Source organism: Saimiri boliviensis, chromosome 3 (genome assembly GCF_048565385.1).
Source record: "Saimiri boliviensis isolate mSaiBol1 chromosome 3, mSaiBol1.pri, whole genome shotgun sequence".
Taxonomy (NCBI): Eukaryota; Metazoa; Chordata; class Mammalia; order Primates; family Cebidae; genus Saimiri; species Saimiri boliviensis.
Genome location: NC_133451.1, coordinates 140,022,534 through 140,038,165, shown reverse-complemented (window position 1 = coordinate 140,038,165; position 15,632 = coordinate 140,022,534). Strand labels below are relative to the sequence as shown.

The following is a 15,632-nucleotide window of genomic DNA, read 5'->3' as shown; positions in this document are numbered from 1 at the left end:
CCTGACCCCTGAATCTGAATCAGATATCCTCCTATTCATTTTAAAGCAGTAGACTGTCTTTCTATTATAGTATGAGTTATACTATTATCGTTGTCTACTTATCCTCTTTCAATGCCACTGCAAAAACTACATACATCAAATTTGAATTTCTTGTGGGTAAGCAGCATATCTTTTGTCTCTCATACTTCACATATTAAACAAGTGTTAGGTGAAAAAATACATGAGCCCCACAATTGCAGTATGGTAGTGACCCCTCACATCGATCTTCGATCTTCACCTACCTCTCCAGGGCTAGATCTCCTTTTCCAACTTCACAATGGCTATCTCCACATGTGTGTCTACTTAACAGGTCTAAAACTGAATTCATTATTTCCCCCCACCCCTTTCCCTACCTGCCCAAAATTTGTTTCTCCTTTTATTGTGGTTCAAATGTTTGTATCTCTTCAAAATTCATGTTGGAATCCAATGTGATAGTATTAAGAGATAGGACTTTTGAGAAAGTGATTAAGCTATGAGGGCTTCACCCTCATAAATGAGAATAATGCCCTTCTAAAAGAGGCTTCAGAGAGCTGCTCACCCTTTTTCCCTTCCATCCCTTCCAACATGTGAGAACACAGCTTTTGTCCTCTCCAGAGGACACAGCATTCAAGGTACCATCTTGGGAGCAGAGACTGGACCCCTTACAAAACACTGAACTTGCTAGTTAGTACCTTGATCTAGGATTTTCCAGCCTCCATAACTATGAACTATAAATTTTGTATGTTTATGAATTATTCACGCATTTTGTTACAGCAGCAAGAACAGACGAAGACACTCTCTAAATTTCTATATCAACCTAAGGACTTTTGTCCAGTTTGCCAGTCTAGAAATGTCAATATCCTTATCATCTTCATTTTCATTACACAATCAGTTGATTTTTCAAAAGCCAGTTTACTCATCCTAAAATAATCCACTAATTCTGTATGTACCAAAATGTATTAAAAAGACCACTAGTCTCAAGGACATTCATTGGTACAATGTGAAAAAAATAAGGGTTCTTTGCCCAAATGAACTGGGGTGGCAAGGTTAAAAACAGTAAACAGAATTCTTTTCTACAGTATTTCCCAGACATGTCAATATATTAATAATCAGTATGAATCTCCAATAACGAATATAATTGGCATTTTTTAAACGTATCTAACCAAAGAATCCTTTGTTAGGGTCATCGCATCACTCAGGACTAACATTCTGAGGCACATGCTTTGAGAAATGCTGATGAAACAGCCCTTCTCCACACTTTATGCTTCCCTACTGTCCTAATTCAGGCCCTGTCACCTCTCACAGAACAGCCTGAACAGCCTCCTCATTTAGCTCTCTGTCATCACTCTCTACAGTCTCTGCTGCCAATTTTATTTTTCTAACAGAAAGATCTGCTCATACCTCATCTCTTCCCCCACCTATAGATTTAAAATCACCATTATCTTTCCATTAAACATAAGTTCATATGCTAGGCTATTACATTCCCTTCAAACTCTAGCCCTACCATCTTCCAAACTTTATTTCCTACTACATCCCTCCTTTCCTAAAATATATTGTGTTCTTACATCCTTCAGAGTTTTAATACATTTTGTTCCTGCAGCTCAAAATGGCCTCTCCTGTTTCCATCCTGCTTCTCCTGAAAACCCAGTTCTAAAGATATTTTTTCTGATAAATTTGCAGTCTAGCCCTCAGAGTTTCCATAATGCTTCACACTGACCTCTATTACAACAACTGTTAAACTGTATAGCAAGAAATTACCCTGTGTTTATCCTCACCATTACTCTCTGAGCCTTTTAATCTCTGTTTCTCCAGCTCCTAACTTAGTGCCTGCCACAGAGCAGTCAATCTTTGTTGATTAGGAAAACTACAAATGAGTGCATGAATGAATAAACATATTTAGAAATAACAGAAAAGGAAAAAAAATAAGATAAGGCTGTGGAATCTATACTAGAAATGGTCAGGTATTCAAGCCATTAGTTTCAGGAAAACACTATCACTTTGCTTAAATCAATCTCTAGTTTATACCTTACCATGTTCCTGATAGAGGATAAACCTTTACAATTTCTTTTATGGGAAAACTCTATAGCTTCTAAAAATCTTTTTAGGGTTTTGAGGAAACACACTCATGAGTAAGTTGCCTATCCTATCAATCCTGCTCAAAAACAGAATTCAGGGCTATCATCCACAGCTGCTTTAGCATCTGTAAAATAAACAGTCTCTGAGGATTTTAACCAGGAAGAAGATCACTTCTGGAAGACATGGCTAACCAGTTTTTTGTTCCCCTAAATTTCTCTTTCCCCTTAGAATGCATTCTTCTCAATTCCTGGTGGTCCAAGATTTAAAATTCAGGGAATTGTTTGAACAAGAAAATTCCATTACAGGCACACAGAAGCAAACAGTTTTGCCATGGGTTTGCTGAATTTCTTCACTCCACCGAAAACTTACCTTTTGTAATTAGATCTATGGGCCTGCATTTTTCTCTTCTATTAAAAATGTGTGGTTCCTTGAAGGAGATTGGTGGTAGGGGTTCCTGAAGATGTCCACTTTTGGAAAGCTCCTTGGGAAAGCAAATCCTCCTGAGCACTGCCCGATGTTCTTGCAGCACATCATGCGTTTCCTTTTGGTCAATCGCCAAAGGTATGTATTTGCCAGATTTCAGTTTTTGGTGTTTCTTTCTAAAAACATTTACAGAAGTACCTTGAACTTTATTCTATGAATAAAACAAAAATAGATGTTGGCAAAACTTTAGTACGCATTATTTAATAATGTTATATAATACATTTTATTAATAAGTTCACAAAATTGCATCTCTACTAGAAACATTTTACAAAGTACCTTACTGTATAATACATCTACTCTAGTGTAAATTACAAATGACAGTAACCAACTAAATCAGATGTTTTTCTATGTCATTCTCCAAAAGTCCTTCACAACCATAAGGATTCTATTCTACTTTGAAAGAAATGTAAATTTTAAAATAGCAACTTTCTCCTCAAAGTAATATTTTTTAATACAGATTTCAAAGTCCATTGTAAAATAGAAGTTTTTCAAATAGACAATTTAATATAGGAATTAAATTATTTTCAACCATCTTTGAAGAACTTTTAGATAGCCATAAAATGCTAACACCCCTCAAACCTCTTTCTTTGCTGAACCAGAAATAAGTGAACATACACGGAGATAAGCTCTCAAAAACAGCATACTGGTAATACAACATATATTTCATATCGTTTTAATCATAACTGTCTCCTAATTTTGACCACCTTGGACAATAGGGGAATAATACAGCTCTGGATCTCTGACAGGTAATTATCCAAACAGCATAATTATTCTACACACAGATAGAACTATAGTTCTTCCCTATGCCCCCAACAACACACATACCCAAGAAAAGGTTTAGAAAAATTCAAATTGTTGCTGATTCAAAATGTCAATAAGGAAGTTTTAGTGTTCTAATATTACTTTTTGCCAGGAACCTAAGATGGAACACTGGGCTATTATTAATAGATAAAAATTTTAAAACAGGTCAAGTTTCTAAGGCATATCGGTCTAACGATGAAGACTGTGAAACATTCATCCCATGTTCCCACCAGTGAAATCAATATAATGGAAAATCATTTTAAATTTGTTAGAGAAAATATTAGCTAAGCAATGTGAATAATGCTGATTACAAGTTTAAAACTATATATGCCATTCTTGGTACAGAGGACCATTCAAAAGAAACGTAAGTAAAAATTAGAATCCTCCTCCCTACAAGAAATGTTGAAAAGTATTTAAAATCTTATTTAAAATTTTGTTTAAAGATTTTTTTAAGTATTCAAAAGAGGACTAAGATCATTTGACACACAGTAAACCATCCGAAGGTAACTTCCCCTCACCTGTCTTCCCAAAGGCCCATCTGTCACAATAGTTGCCCCTTCCCCAAATTTGCTGCCTCCTCTATAGATGCTCTCCTCCAAAATGTCACCCTGTGCTCACCCTCCTCCATCTCTTTGCTATCCCTTTCCCTTCCACTCCTTCTTCCCACTTTGCAAACACATGCTATTCAGCAAATATTTATTGAGCCATATATTTATTTATTATATTAATAATGAGTACAATCATTACTGCTAGAGATACAACATTCAAAAACCAGTCTATGCCCTCAATGAGCTATCAGACCAGCAAATAGACAATTCTAATGCAAAAAGATATATGCAAGATAATGGAAGATACAGGTAAGCGTGCTCATGCTAAGGGTATAAAAAAGATTCATCTCCCAATATATTTTTTAGTTTAGCTTTGTCTAAACAGTATTTAAAGGAATATTTACTTGAGATGAAAATTCCAATTATTTAAAATTCTTCAAAAATTTTAAACTGTATTAAATGTACAAATCAAACACATTTGTATAATTAAAATTTGTGTAACTAAAAAGTCTTATTTTAAAACATCATATAAAATCTATTTTATAGCTAGTGAGGATTTCGTTTTTCTCAATTCTATTATCTTTTCTATTTCTTTTTGTTTGCTTGTTTTGTTTTTGAGATGGAGTCTCACTCTGTCACCCAGACTGAAATGCTGTGGCATGATCTGCAACCTCTGTCTCTTGGATTCAAGCAATTTTCTGCCCCAGCCTCCAGAGTAGCTGGGACTACGGGCATCCACCACCATACCTGGCTAATTTTTTGTATTTTTAGTAGAGACGGGGTTTCACCATGTTGGTCAAGCTGGTCTGGAACTCCTGACCTCGTGATCCACCCACCTCGGCCTCTCAAAGTGCTGGGATTACGGATGTGAGCCACTGCACCCAGCCTCTCTTTTCTGTTTCTTCAATCACAAATTAGGGTTTATGCAATCCTTTGGAATAATCATTGTAGTATGCAAAAACTTAAAAATGTAAATTAGATAAATGCAAAGTATTAACCTCATTTATTTTCTCATAATGCTGGGCAATGAGAGTTTTTGCTTCTTGAAAAAAGTCTTGCTTGGTGATCTCTAATGTAGGACCTAATAAAGAAACAGAAACATTTTTTAAACAGGTAATGTGAAAGTGAATTTTTTAAGTGGACATTATAAGAGGAAGCAAAAGAATATAATGATCTGTTAATGTAATTTTTGCTTTTTAAGAATAAATATAAGCTTGTAATGGTCAGGTGATAAGATAGATTATCTTAAGTTAGTTCAGCCCAGATAAAGCAAAGAAAATAAACAAAATAGAAATACCCTTCCATTCTGAAAGTCCTTTAAATGTTACTATATAGAAGATATAACAACATGTTTTGGGCACAGAAGTTACTAACAAGTCTATCTGTGTTTTCCATATTTAATGACTAATGCATGAAGATGTAAACTTCCTCAAGAGTATTTACCTTCCAACTTGTTGATAAAATCATAAGTATAAAATAAAATGCCTCAATAAATTTATTAAACAAGTAGCAATTAAATTTAAAATACATGCCTATGGATGGATGATGGATGGATGATATTATAATTTTTATTTCTATTTTCTAAGTTTCTTAATTTTTTTTTTCTTTTTTGGTGAGACAGGGTCTCCCTCTGTTGCCTAGTCTGGAGTATAGTGACACAATTATGGCTCACTGCAACCTCTGCTTTCCAAGTTCAAGCAATCCTTCCACCTTAGCCTTCCAAGTAGCTGGGACTACAGGCATGTACCATCACATTCAGCTAATTTTTCTACTTTTTGTAGAGATGGGGTCTCACCATGTTGCCCAGGCTGGTCTCGAACTTCTGGGCTCAAGCAATCCACATGCCTTGTCCTCCAAAAATGCTGCAATTACAGGTGTCAACAACAGCACCCAGCCTAAGTTTCTTAATTTCTTTTAAACAGGACAATGCGTACAATTCTATAGCATGTAGACTACATCATTCTCATTTAGCCTTGTCTAAGTTTTCCTTTTTATATATTTTATTTACTATTAGCTGATCCTGTGCTTGTTTTACCGGAACAATACTAAAAATTGAATGATATTAGCTGATCCTGACACTTATGTTTCTTGGCTTCCTCCTCTTAACCCAAACTCAGTAAAATTTAAATATATTACCTCTTCAAAGTCTGGCCAGTAGGCTTTCTGTTTTTATAACTCTACCTCCTTTAATACTCTTACTATGAAGGTTTTCTCTCCTCTTCACCCACCCATATTTTAAGCAATTAAAAACTCAATCTTCATGTAACTCAAAACTATAATGAGATAGCACTACGCTCACCAAAACAGCTAAAATTAAAAGACTGATAACATCAAATGTTGATGCAGCTGTAGAGCTACTGGAACCCTCAATTATTGCTGGTGGAAACGAAAATAGCATAATCAGTTTGGAAAAGGTATGACAATCTCTTATAAAGCTAAATATACACCCATCCTGCAACCCAGCAGTTCCACTCCTAGGTATTTACCAGAGAGTATGAAAATGTATGTTTACAAAAGACTTTTACAAGAATGTTTTTAGTAGCTTTACTCATAATAATTCTAAATTGAAAAGAGCCCAGATACGTAACATTAGGGGAGTTGATAAACAGTGGTATATGTGTACAATAAAAGACTACTTAGCAATAAAAAAGAGGTACCTCTGACATGTACAACACTATGGATAAATTTCAAAAACAGGCCAAGTTAAAGCAGACTTATACAAAAAAGCACATACTATATGGTTCCCTATATGAAGTTCTAGAACAGATAAAACTACTCTACGGTAGAAAAAACAAACAGAACAGTTATTCTTCTGGGAGGTATGATGGATTAACTGAGAAGAGCCATGAAGAAAATTTCTGGAGAGATGGGAATGTTCTTTATCTTGATAGGAATTTGGATTACAAAGGCATATATTATCACTGAGTGTACTCAATGAATGTACATCTAAGATTTCTCCATTTCCTTGTATGCATATTTTACATCAAAAGAAGAAAAACTATAAACAAATAATGAATTCTAACTAATGATATGCATGTCGAATGAAGGATGGATATGTGACAAATCAAGTATAGTAAAATATTAATGATAAGAACTGGGTAGTAAGCTTATGGGCATTGATTTAAAATTCTTTCAAGTTTGCTATATGTTTGAAAATTTCATAATAAATTGTTGAAGGTAAAATTGTCTCTTTATTACTGCACAAAATATCTCCTTGCTTTTCATCAGGTAGACTCACAGGCCACAGGTAGCTGTTACCTTGAGGTAACAAGGTCCTAAGGAATGAAGCCTGGTTCATATTAATTTCCCAGTTCAAAGTTATAAGAAGCACTCTCCTCACATGGAAAGGGCAAGAGTTCTGGAATTAAAACTGTTTCATCAAATTTTAACTAAAATCTAATTTTGCTTTGAGGAGGCCTCCAGCCAGAGCATTTACTTCATGGTGGAATGGCAGAGAGCTATTCCAAGGTGTGACTTAACAACTTGTCCTTCATTTCCTTCTCTCATAACAATACTTTCCTCTTTTCTTCCTTTCTTCAGACTATTCAAATATCTCTTACAAACACTTTAATTACAATCACTTATGATTACAACATTGTCATGTGTCATGCACATGATAAACAATATAATTTATTAATATATTAATTCACTGGTTTTCTGTTGTTGTTGAAAATGTAGCTTTGTGGAAACCATCATGTCTTCATTTCAGACAAGACCTTAGAGATGATCCAGTCTTCATTTACAGGCAAAGTTCTGAGATGCAGAGACCTGACAGCCTGCTGAAGTCACACAGCAGTGTTAAGGCTGTGTAGGCACTGTGCTCCTAAGTTCCTTGCTGCCCTTTTCTACATATCTGCTGCTTTTCCTGATGCCATGTACTGCCTGTGAGTACTAGAAATTCCTCTGAAACTTGTATGGTCACCCTAGTGAGATATGCATGTTTCCCTGGTATATGGATTTTAAGCCAGCACTCCCGCCTCTTGTTGTCATGTAATGTGCTGATGCAGCTGTTTCGATTTCCCCCTTTGTAACTAGAAATTAGCTTTTGACAGAGGAGTTAAATTCCCAAGGTAGCATTTTCTTTCTTGCTGGGTTCTTCCTTGATGAGTCTCTGATTTCCCCTGTCCACAAGTGCCACTCATCACCTGTGGACCATGGAGAAACTATATGCGCTCTGGCAGCCCTAATGGCCTTGTTGGGGCCAGAAAGCAGATCTTGACATGTCAAGGTACTGTCACAACATACCCATACGGTCAGGCCACCAGATTATTGAGAAGAACAAGACCTGAGACTGTTCATAAAGGAGCAGAGAAAGTCAGCCATGTCCAGATAGCAGCAATTTCACATAGATCCTGAAATGGCTCCAATGAAGGCATATGGACATTGACTTCCAGCTGGCAGTACTGAGCCCTTGTTGTCATTTGAGACACTGAGGTACCTGTTCTGGTTTTCTACCATTACTAAAAAGTAGCCTTGAACAAAAGAGTTAAATTTACAAGCTAGCACAAGATACTCATACTTCAGTGCCTTAGAAAGGCAATGCTAGAATCATTTATTTTTATAATTTCCAAGGACATGTATGTATTCAACAAATGAGTCTAAAAATTACAAGAAATTAAACAACATTTATATTAAATCTCCATCCAGTCAATAATATTAGAGGTTTCTCTTTCTTTGTTCATAATGAGGCAAGAATACAGGTTTGCATCTTTTACACATTCAAGTACACTTCATATATTATTTTGAGAAAGTTGCTAAGGTATGTTCCTTCTGTATTATGAAAACTACACTTACAGTTTAATTTGTACATATTGAGAGTATATAGAATGATTTTTAAGAGCTCATATTCTTGAGTCACTCTATTTTGTGTTTGCATTCCAATTTGCTCATGAACCTTATTGTCTTAAGCCTTATTTTTCTTATTTATAAAATGAGGATAATAATAATATATGCCAAAGAGAGTTGTCTGAAGTTTAACTTAAACATTGTTACAAAACAGCACAGCACCTGACACAAAATAAGTTTTCAATAAATGTGAGAAATTTTATTATTTTTGGTATTATTGTATTACTATCATTGGGCTGATAGTAACAGTGTTTCTCCAACAGTGTTTATATAATTATATTTTTAGTCAACCCTCATTTCTTCAAAATCACAAAGATAACTTTCTAATGCAGATTGGATAAATTGTATTAACAAAATTCCTTTTATCCAAAACTAATTAATTAACATGTTTGCAGTTAATAAAATATTTTCATACATATTATTCTTGATGTTATTAAAGCCCCCCAAAGCAATAGTAAGTCATTATAAGCAATAATAAATGTTTTGCAATAAAGTTCATGAAAAGGTTGAAGCGGTCATATTAAACTCATCTAAGACAAGAGTGCAAATACTAACATTTCCATAGGAAAAAAATATGAGTACCTCTAATCCCAAATATTTCACTAGCCTAAAACATTTCCATACATTTATTTTATCTTTTTAAAAACCTCTCATTTTCCATATATCATCAGCCTAACATGATAGTAATGATGGTTCATAAAATCAGGTTTATCTACTACTTTAGAGGTTCTACATAGTTGCTCCAGTGAACCTCTGAAGTGAAGATACAAAAAGAAAATCTAGTTATGGAAACTATGACCAAAAAAATGAGCCATCTCTTAATTAGAATCATTGAGTAAGTCTTTTCTGTATCCAAAAAGACCCAGGGGTTTAAAAACATTTGTTTTTCATAATCATAATAAAAATAACTGGCCATACTCAGAGGGTTTCCATCCTTCCCATTAATAGGCTACATTCTTCAGAGAGGCTTCACAAGTATTTATTTAAAAAATAATCTTAAGCAAAGATGTATGGCCACATGGCTAAGGCCAACTCTATGTACAGAATCAGGGTAAATGCCTGACAGGTGTAACAAAAGCCCCACCTCAGACAAAATAGGACTCAGTTGAGCACATATTTATTACATATCTACTAAGTGCTAGATGCTGTTTTGATGCTAAATGTGCTAAAATAAATAAGACTAACTATTTCTGCTTTCCAAGTGCTTAAGGGTCTAGTGCAAGAAAAAAATGTGTAAATAAATGCCATGACAGTCAGTTAAGATGGACACTGTGATAGAAGCCAACAACCACCAACACCCCCTACCACTAGCTCACTAATGAATATCCCTTTAAAAAAGATAAAGCTTCACACTGTATTACTGAAAAAATATTGAAAGCAGAAATATCCCAAGAGAAATGCATGTGAATGGAAACCAGGCTTAGGCAGTGGTTCTAAATTTAAAGTGCTTCATTAACTTCATGTGCTGTGGGGGTGCTTCCTTCTTTCAGTCAGAGCCCAGATCTTATCTGTTTCACATATCTGAGCTCTTCCTAAGTTTTATTTTGCAGAATTTCTTTGCTAAAAAGTAAATACACACCAACTGAGCAAAAAACAAATAAAGGTCTGAATAACACTGCATCTGTGGAAAGAACCTGCTTGTAAACAAGTTCAGATGGAAAGAAGGGTTGGAGTGCTGAGAAGTGGGAGAAGATGGAGAGAGGAGAAGCTAGAGAGGAGAGGAGCTGGAATTAAGGCCATCAGTTCTAGGGTTTAGAGTTATGGAACATGGAAACTGAACAGAAGCTCTTCGAACTCTTTAGAGTTATGGAACATGGAAACTGAACAGAAGCTCTTCGAACAAAAACTTCAAATTCAATACTTTCTATTAATTTCATTTAAGTGAAGAAAACATAAATTATTTCTAATTTCTTCCTAAAAAAGAGTTATAAGAACCAAATAAAACCCAAATTTCAAGTGGTATCTGGTTATCAACTCCTAAAACACATATTCAACACTTTTTCCCATAATACATTCTGTATTAAGACTCAACTCTTCAGTTCTAAATTAAAGGCACTCTGTTGAAGTGTCTCTTACTGACTCACTTTCCCCCGCCCTTATTCCTTGTTCTTCTTTAACAAAGTATCTTGCCTTCCTTGCACCAAGAAATGCTATTAATTTTCATATATACCTCAGACAGATTTTACAGGGTACTGCCCAAAAATATTCTATGTTAATATTTCTCAGACTGCGGCCTGGTTGCTATGGAGATGGAGGGAAATGGCAAGCTCATAGCATCAAGGTCATGTGGGCATGACCTAAGGCAAATGGAACTAGAGAATATTCCTCCTCTACTTCCTGAATCTTCCACCCTCTCTGACCTTCTCATCTTTAAAAATGTTCTGTGTTATTGAAATAAAAAGAGTTAATGTGATCATCACAGAGCTCTATTGGCAGACCTGGGCAGATGCCAGCTGGCCTGTATCATAGACCATCAGGGGTAACAGGAGCCAAGAGGAAGTAGCAGAACAGTAATAACCTCAGCTCTATGTGCAGTACTATATGTTAGGATTGCTTGTCATGTTGCCAAGTCTATTTCAACTCTAAAAGAAATACAATGTGTAATTAATAATGTATGGTATACCTGAAATTTGCTAAGAGAAAGATCTTAAGTAGTCTCATCACACCAGAAAAAAATGCTAAGTATGTGAAGTAATAAATGTAATTAGCTTGATAGTGGAAATAATTTTACATTGTGTACGTATGTTAACACACATGTTGTACACCTTCATATATATTCAATTTTTATTCATAAACTGTACCTCAATAAACCTGAAAAAAATACAATGTAAACTGAATATGTAATTTATATGTAATTTAAATGCTTTCAATAGACATACTAAAAAGGTGAAATTCATTTATATAACACAATAATTAATTTTTATAGACTATTTTATTTAAATAAAATGCACTCAAACATTAGCATTTAAACATTAATCAAATTAAAAATGAATTAGATATTTTACATTCTTTTTTGTTCCATCTTCAAAACTGTATGTAATTTGCTTGTATTTATATACATCTGAACTCAGATGCTAAATTTTTATCAGAACTACTTAACCTGTATTTAAATTTTATAAAATAGTCTCCTGAAAAAAAAAAGAACAAGTTTTCCAGTAACTGAATTATCAGTTTTTAATTTTACATTAAAATTCATTAAACTTAAATTAAATATTCAGTTCCTTACTATCCACCAGCCACCAGTTCCTTAGTTTCCACCATCCTATTTCAAGGACTGAATAGCCCATATATGAAAAGTGAATACCCTATGGGATAGCACAATAAGTTAAAAAGATCTCTCAAAATTAGTTATTCATAAAAAGGGAACGGAAAAAGTCCTTTCAAGATGTGCCAACAGTGTGATGCTCTGAGAGTCACAAATTAATAGAAAAAATTAGTTAAAACAGTTGAAGTGTTAATGACTTATACATCAAGTTGTTAGGTAAGCGTAGATACTCACATTTTGCTTTTTCAGCCATAGCCTCTGCATTAGTCATAAGGGGCAGTTAGGATAATCTTCTTTTTTGAAGGCTGAGCTCCAAATCCTTAAACACAGTTACATTAAGTAATTCAGTGATGATAAATATTTATTTTTAGCCATTTATTTTGCTCACTCATAAGTAAATAGGATGAAAGATTAAAACTTTTTATATGTCATTTCTATGCTTTATAACCCTCAATGCCTTCCCCTCCAAAAGACAATAACGATAGCCAGCATTGGGTAGAGCTCTGCCGTTAATGGAGTGCTCGTATACATATTACTTTACTGGATCTAAACAACCGAGTAGGAACTATTATTATGAATATCTGGCAGATGTGGAAACTGGAGCTTAAAGAAGTAAAATAACTTGTCAGGGTATGAAGCTATGTAGTGGCATGTGCAAACCTCAAATCCAGATGTTTGGGCTCAAGACCCTATGCAGGTGTCTGATTTTCTACTACTTTCCACTACTTACTTTCTTACTACTTTCAACTAATATCCAATTAGTACTTGGCACATACATTATACGCACCTACCTTCAAGCTTCATTTATCTCAGCCTTCCACTCAGAATGTCTTGACGTCTCCTATATATTTATTTATATCTTACCTGCCCTAAGAGCCTAGGTTCAAATCCCACCTCTTCCATGACTACCCAGCCTCTGTTCCTGTGATCTGATCCTCTCTTAAATACAGTAGTTATGTTGTCCATGCCTCTCCCTAAAAATTTATCATATGCTGTCTGTATAAGCGGCTGAAAACAGAGTGATAGATATATACTATATATCTATATTCCCAATTAGTCCTATATTCCCAGCTAGACTCCAAATGCCTTGAAAACAAAACTATACTTTATACCAGTAGTTCTCAGCACTGGATGAATATCAGAATCACCTGAGGAGTTTTTAAATACATGTCTAGAATGTAACGTAGGCATCTTCATTTTTTAAAGTTTCCCAGAATATTTAAATGTTCAGTTAGAGGAATGAAATCTGCCTTGTGCTTCATCCTTCATGGTTCCCAGGCCAGTGCATTGCATTCTGGAGGTGCTCAATAAAGGGCTGTTGAGTGAGTTCATTGAGCTGAGCCCTTCTATATTTGACATTATCATTACTTCCAAAGCATTATCCAAAATGCATCAAATGTTACCTCTATAGCCAAGGAGTCAGTTTCAATCAGTGCATGCTACTCTATGCCCATGTGGATTTACTATTAGAAATGGGAATATTAAATGCTTTAACAGAGCTCCATGGAGGCCCTTGTTCTAAGACTCTATGTATAATTATTCAGTTGCCAGATTCGACTAACAAACTATGAGTTCAGAATTCAAGATCTATTAAATAATTTGGTAATTACTTTAGTAAATCTGTAAGCCAGTTCTGCCCTATGAAGGTCAGGACCCATGCTCTTAGATAAAATGTTACAACACTTCCCCTCAGCTTCTACCCAAAAGGGAAAAAATACTATTGCAGTTACAGTTTTAAAATAGCAAATCTGGAACATACAAAAATGATTAATTCTCAAATTGTCAGCATCATCTCATGGGCTAGAGCACAGAATATGTACCTTGTCTGCCTAGTTCTGCAAATGAACTGGGATAAATTAAAATACTGCATCTCCCTCAGCAATTAACAATCAGAACTCATCTTCTGGCCTTATTTAATTACTATCTTCTTTATTTTTAAGTATAAGAAGGAAATAAAAGTGTTTTGTGCTCTGTCATTTTCTTGTTTTAATCTCCATAGAAATGGACTCTTCTCTGGGGCTGTTGGCTCCTCCACCTTAATTCAGTGTGCCAGGAGTGTCAGCCTGCATTAAATTGGCTGGCAAGCAAGACGTCCCACTGTCCTTTCAATGCAGAAAACTAGCCAAGCATCCTAAGGGGTGCTGGCATGGTAATGCCCCTGCAACCCCAAGGTGATGAGGGAGGACTCTGAGACAGGAGCTGGAGGTGGATAAAGCCCATGAAGGATGGAATTACTTACAGATGGACACAGTGACATAAAATATCAGCAAATGGGGCCCCTCTCCACTTTAAGTCTCCAGCAGACAGTTATGAGATGCTGAGTGCATCCATCAACTAATAAAAGCATATTTAATATCTGAGTTGTGTATGGGACTTGCCATTTATTTCAGAAAAAAAAAGCCAAAAACATAAATCAAATTGTAAATAAAGATGAAAACAACATGCAAAAAAGTATGCCAGATGTCATAAGGAAATCTGTGAGCTTATATCACTTATTTCTGAAGTAAGTGATATAAATCTGTGAGCACCATAAGTTCAAATGAAGACGACATCACTGAAAGCTGAGAAGGTGATGTAAAAGAGGGTTCAAGAAGAACTGAGGTACCTACACTTGGAAGGGTGAGCACAGGGTTAATCAGAACCGAATGCTGGCCAGTACACCCCTATGGTACTGAATATCAGTCCTGAGTGGATCAGATTAGCTAACTTAAAACAGAGAAGGCAGAAAAGTGAGAGAAATAGCATAAGCAAAGGCATGGAGGTGAGAATACAAGTCCAGGTGACAACAAGTCATGTGTCTGATTTCAGCAGAGGGCTAGACTACACGCTGCTGAAAGTGTCAAAAAACTATTGAAAGTTTTTGAACAGGGCACTGACGTAACCAGTATTCTACAAGGTAGCTTTCATAAAGGCAAATATTCTGTTTTCCTCTCTGCAATCTCCTATGCCTTGAAAAGGCCTCGGATTTAGAAGGATCTCAAAAAGCATTTGTTATTTGTAGAATCAGTCATTATGGCAACAGTATACTGGACAGAGATGACCTATCTTCTTATGTTTCCCTCAGCACATTTGTGAAAAAGTCCTTTCACCCTTTCTCTTACAGTAGATACAACTTAAGGTTCTCTGAAACTAGACTACAGGAATGCTAAGGATTTCTAATTCCATTCCTACACGGATGAAAGACAAACAGAAATGGAAACTTTTTCCCTACCTTATCTTCTTAGCTTGACCTTCCTAAAGTAGAAGACTGATAAGGCTGAAAGGCTGGGTGAAGTGGCTCAGTACTACAATCCCAGCACTTTGGGAATTGGAGGCAGAAGAATTGATTGAGCCCAGGAGTTCACGACAAGCCTGGGCAACATGGTGAAACTCCTTCTCTACAAGAAATACAAAAGTTATCCAGGTGCAGTGGTGCATTCATGTAGTCCCAGCTACTCTACTGGAGGCTGAGGTGAGAGGATCACTTGAGCCTGGGAAGTCAAGGCTGCAGTAAGCCATGACTGTGCCACTGCATTCCAGCCTGGGCAACAGAGTTCGCCTGTCTCAAATAAAATAAAACAAAACAAAATAAAAACATCTTATCATGCCTTTATGTT

At 35.5% G+C, this 15,632-nt stretch overlaps 1 protein-coding gene across 1 annotated transcript in view; it reads right to left on the bottom strand.

Moving 5' to 3' along the window:
- The window catches only part of IQCM (IQ motif containing M), a 405,329-nt gene extending 393,022 nt beyond the window's left edge, over positions 1 to 12,307 (bottom strand). The window contains 3 exon segments of the mRNA XM_039479166.2: positions 2,464 to 2,728; positions 4,925 to 5,007; positions 12,271 to 12,307. Coding sequence (XP_039335100.1) covers positions 2,464 to 2,728; positions 4,925 to 5,007; positions 12,271 to 12,307 — 385 coding nt within the window.
- Between the last annotated feature and the right edge of the window lie 3,325 nt (positions 12,308 to 15,632).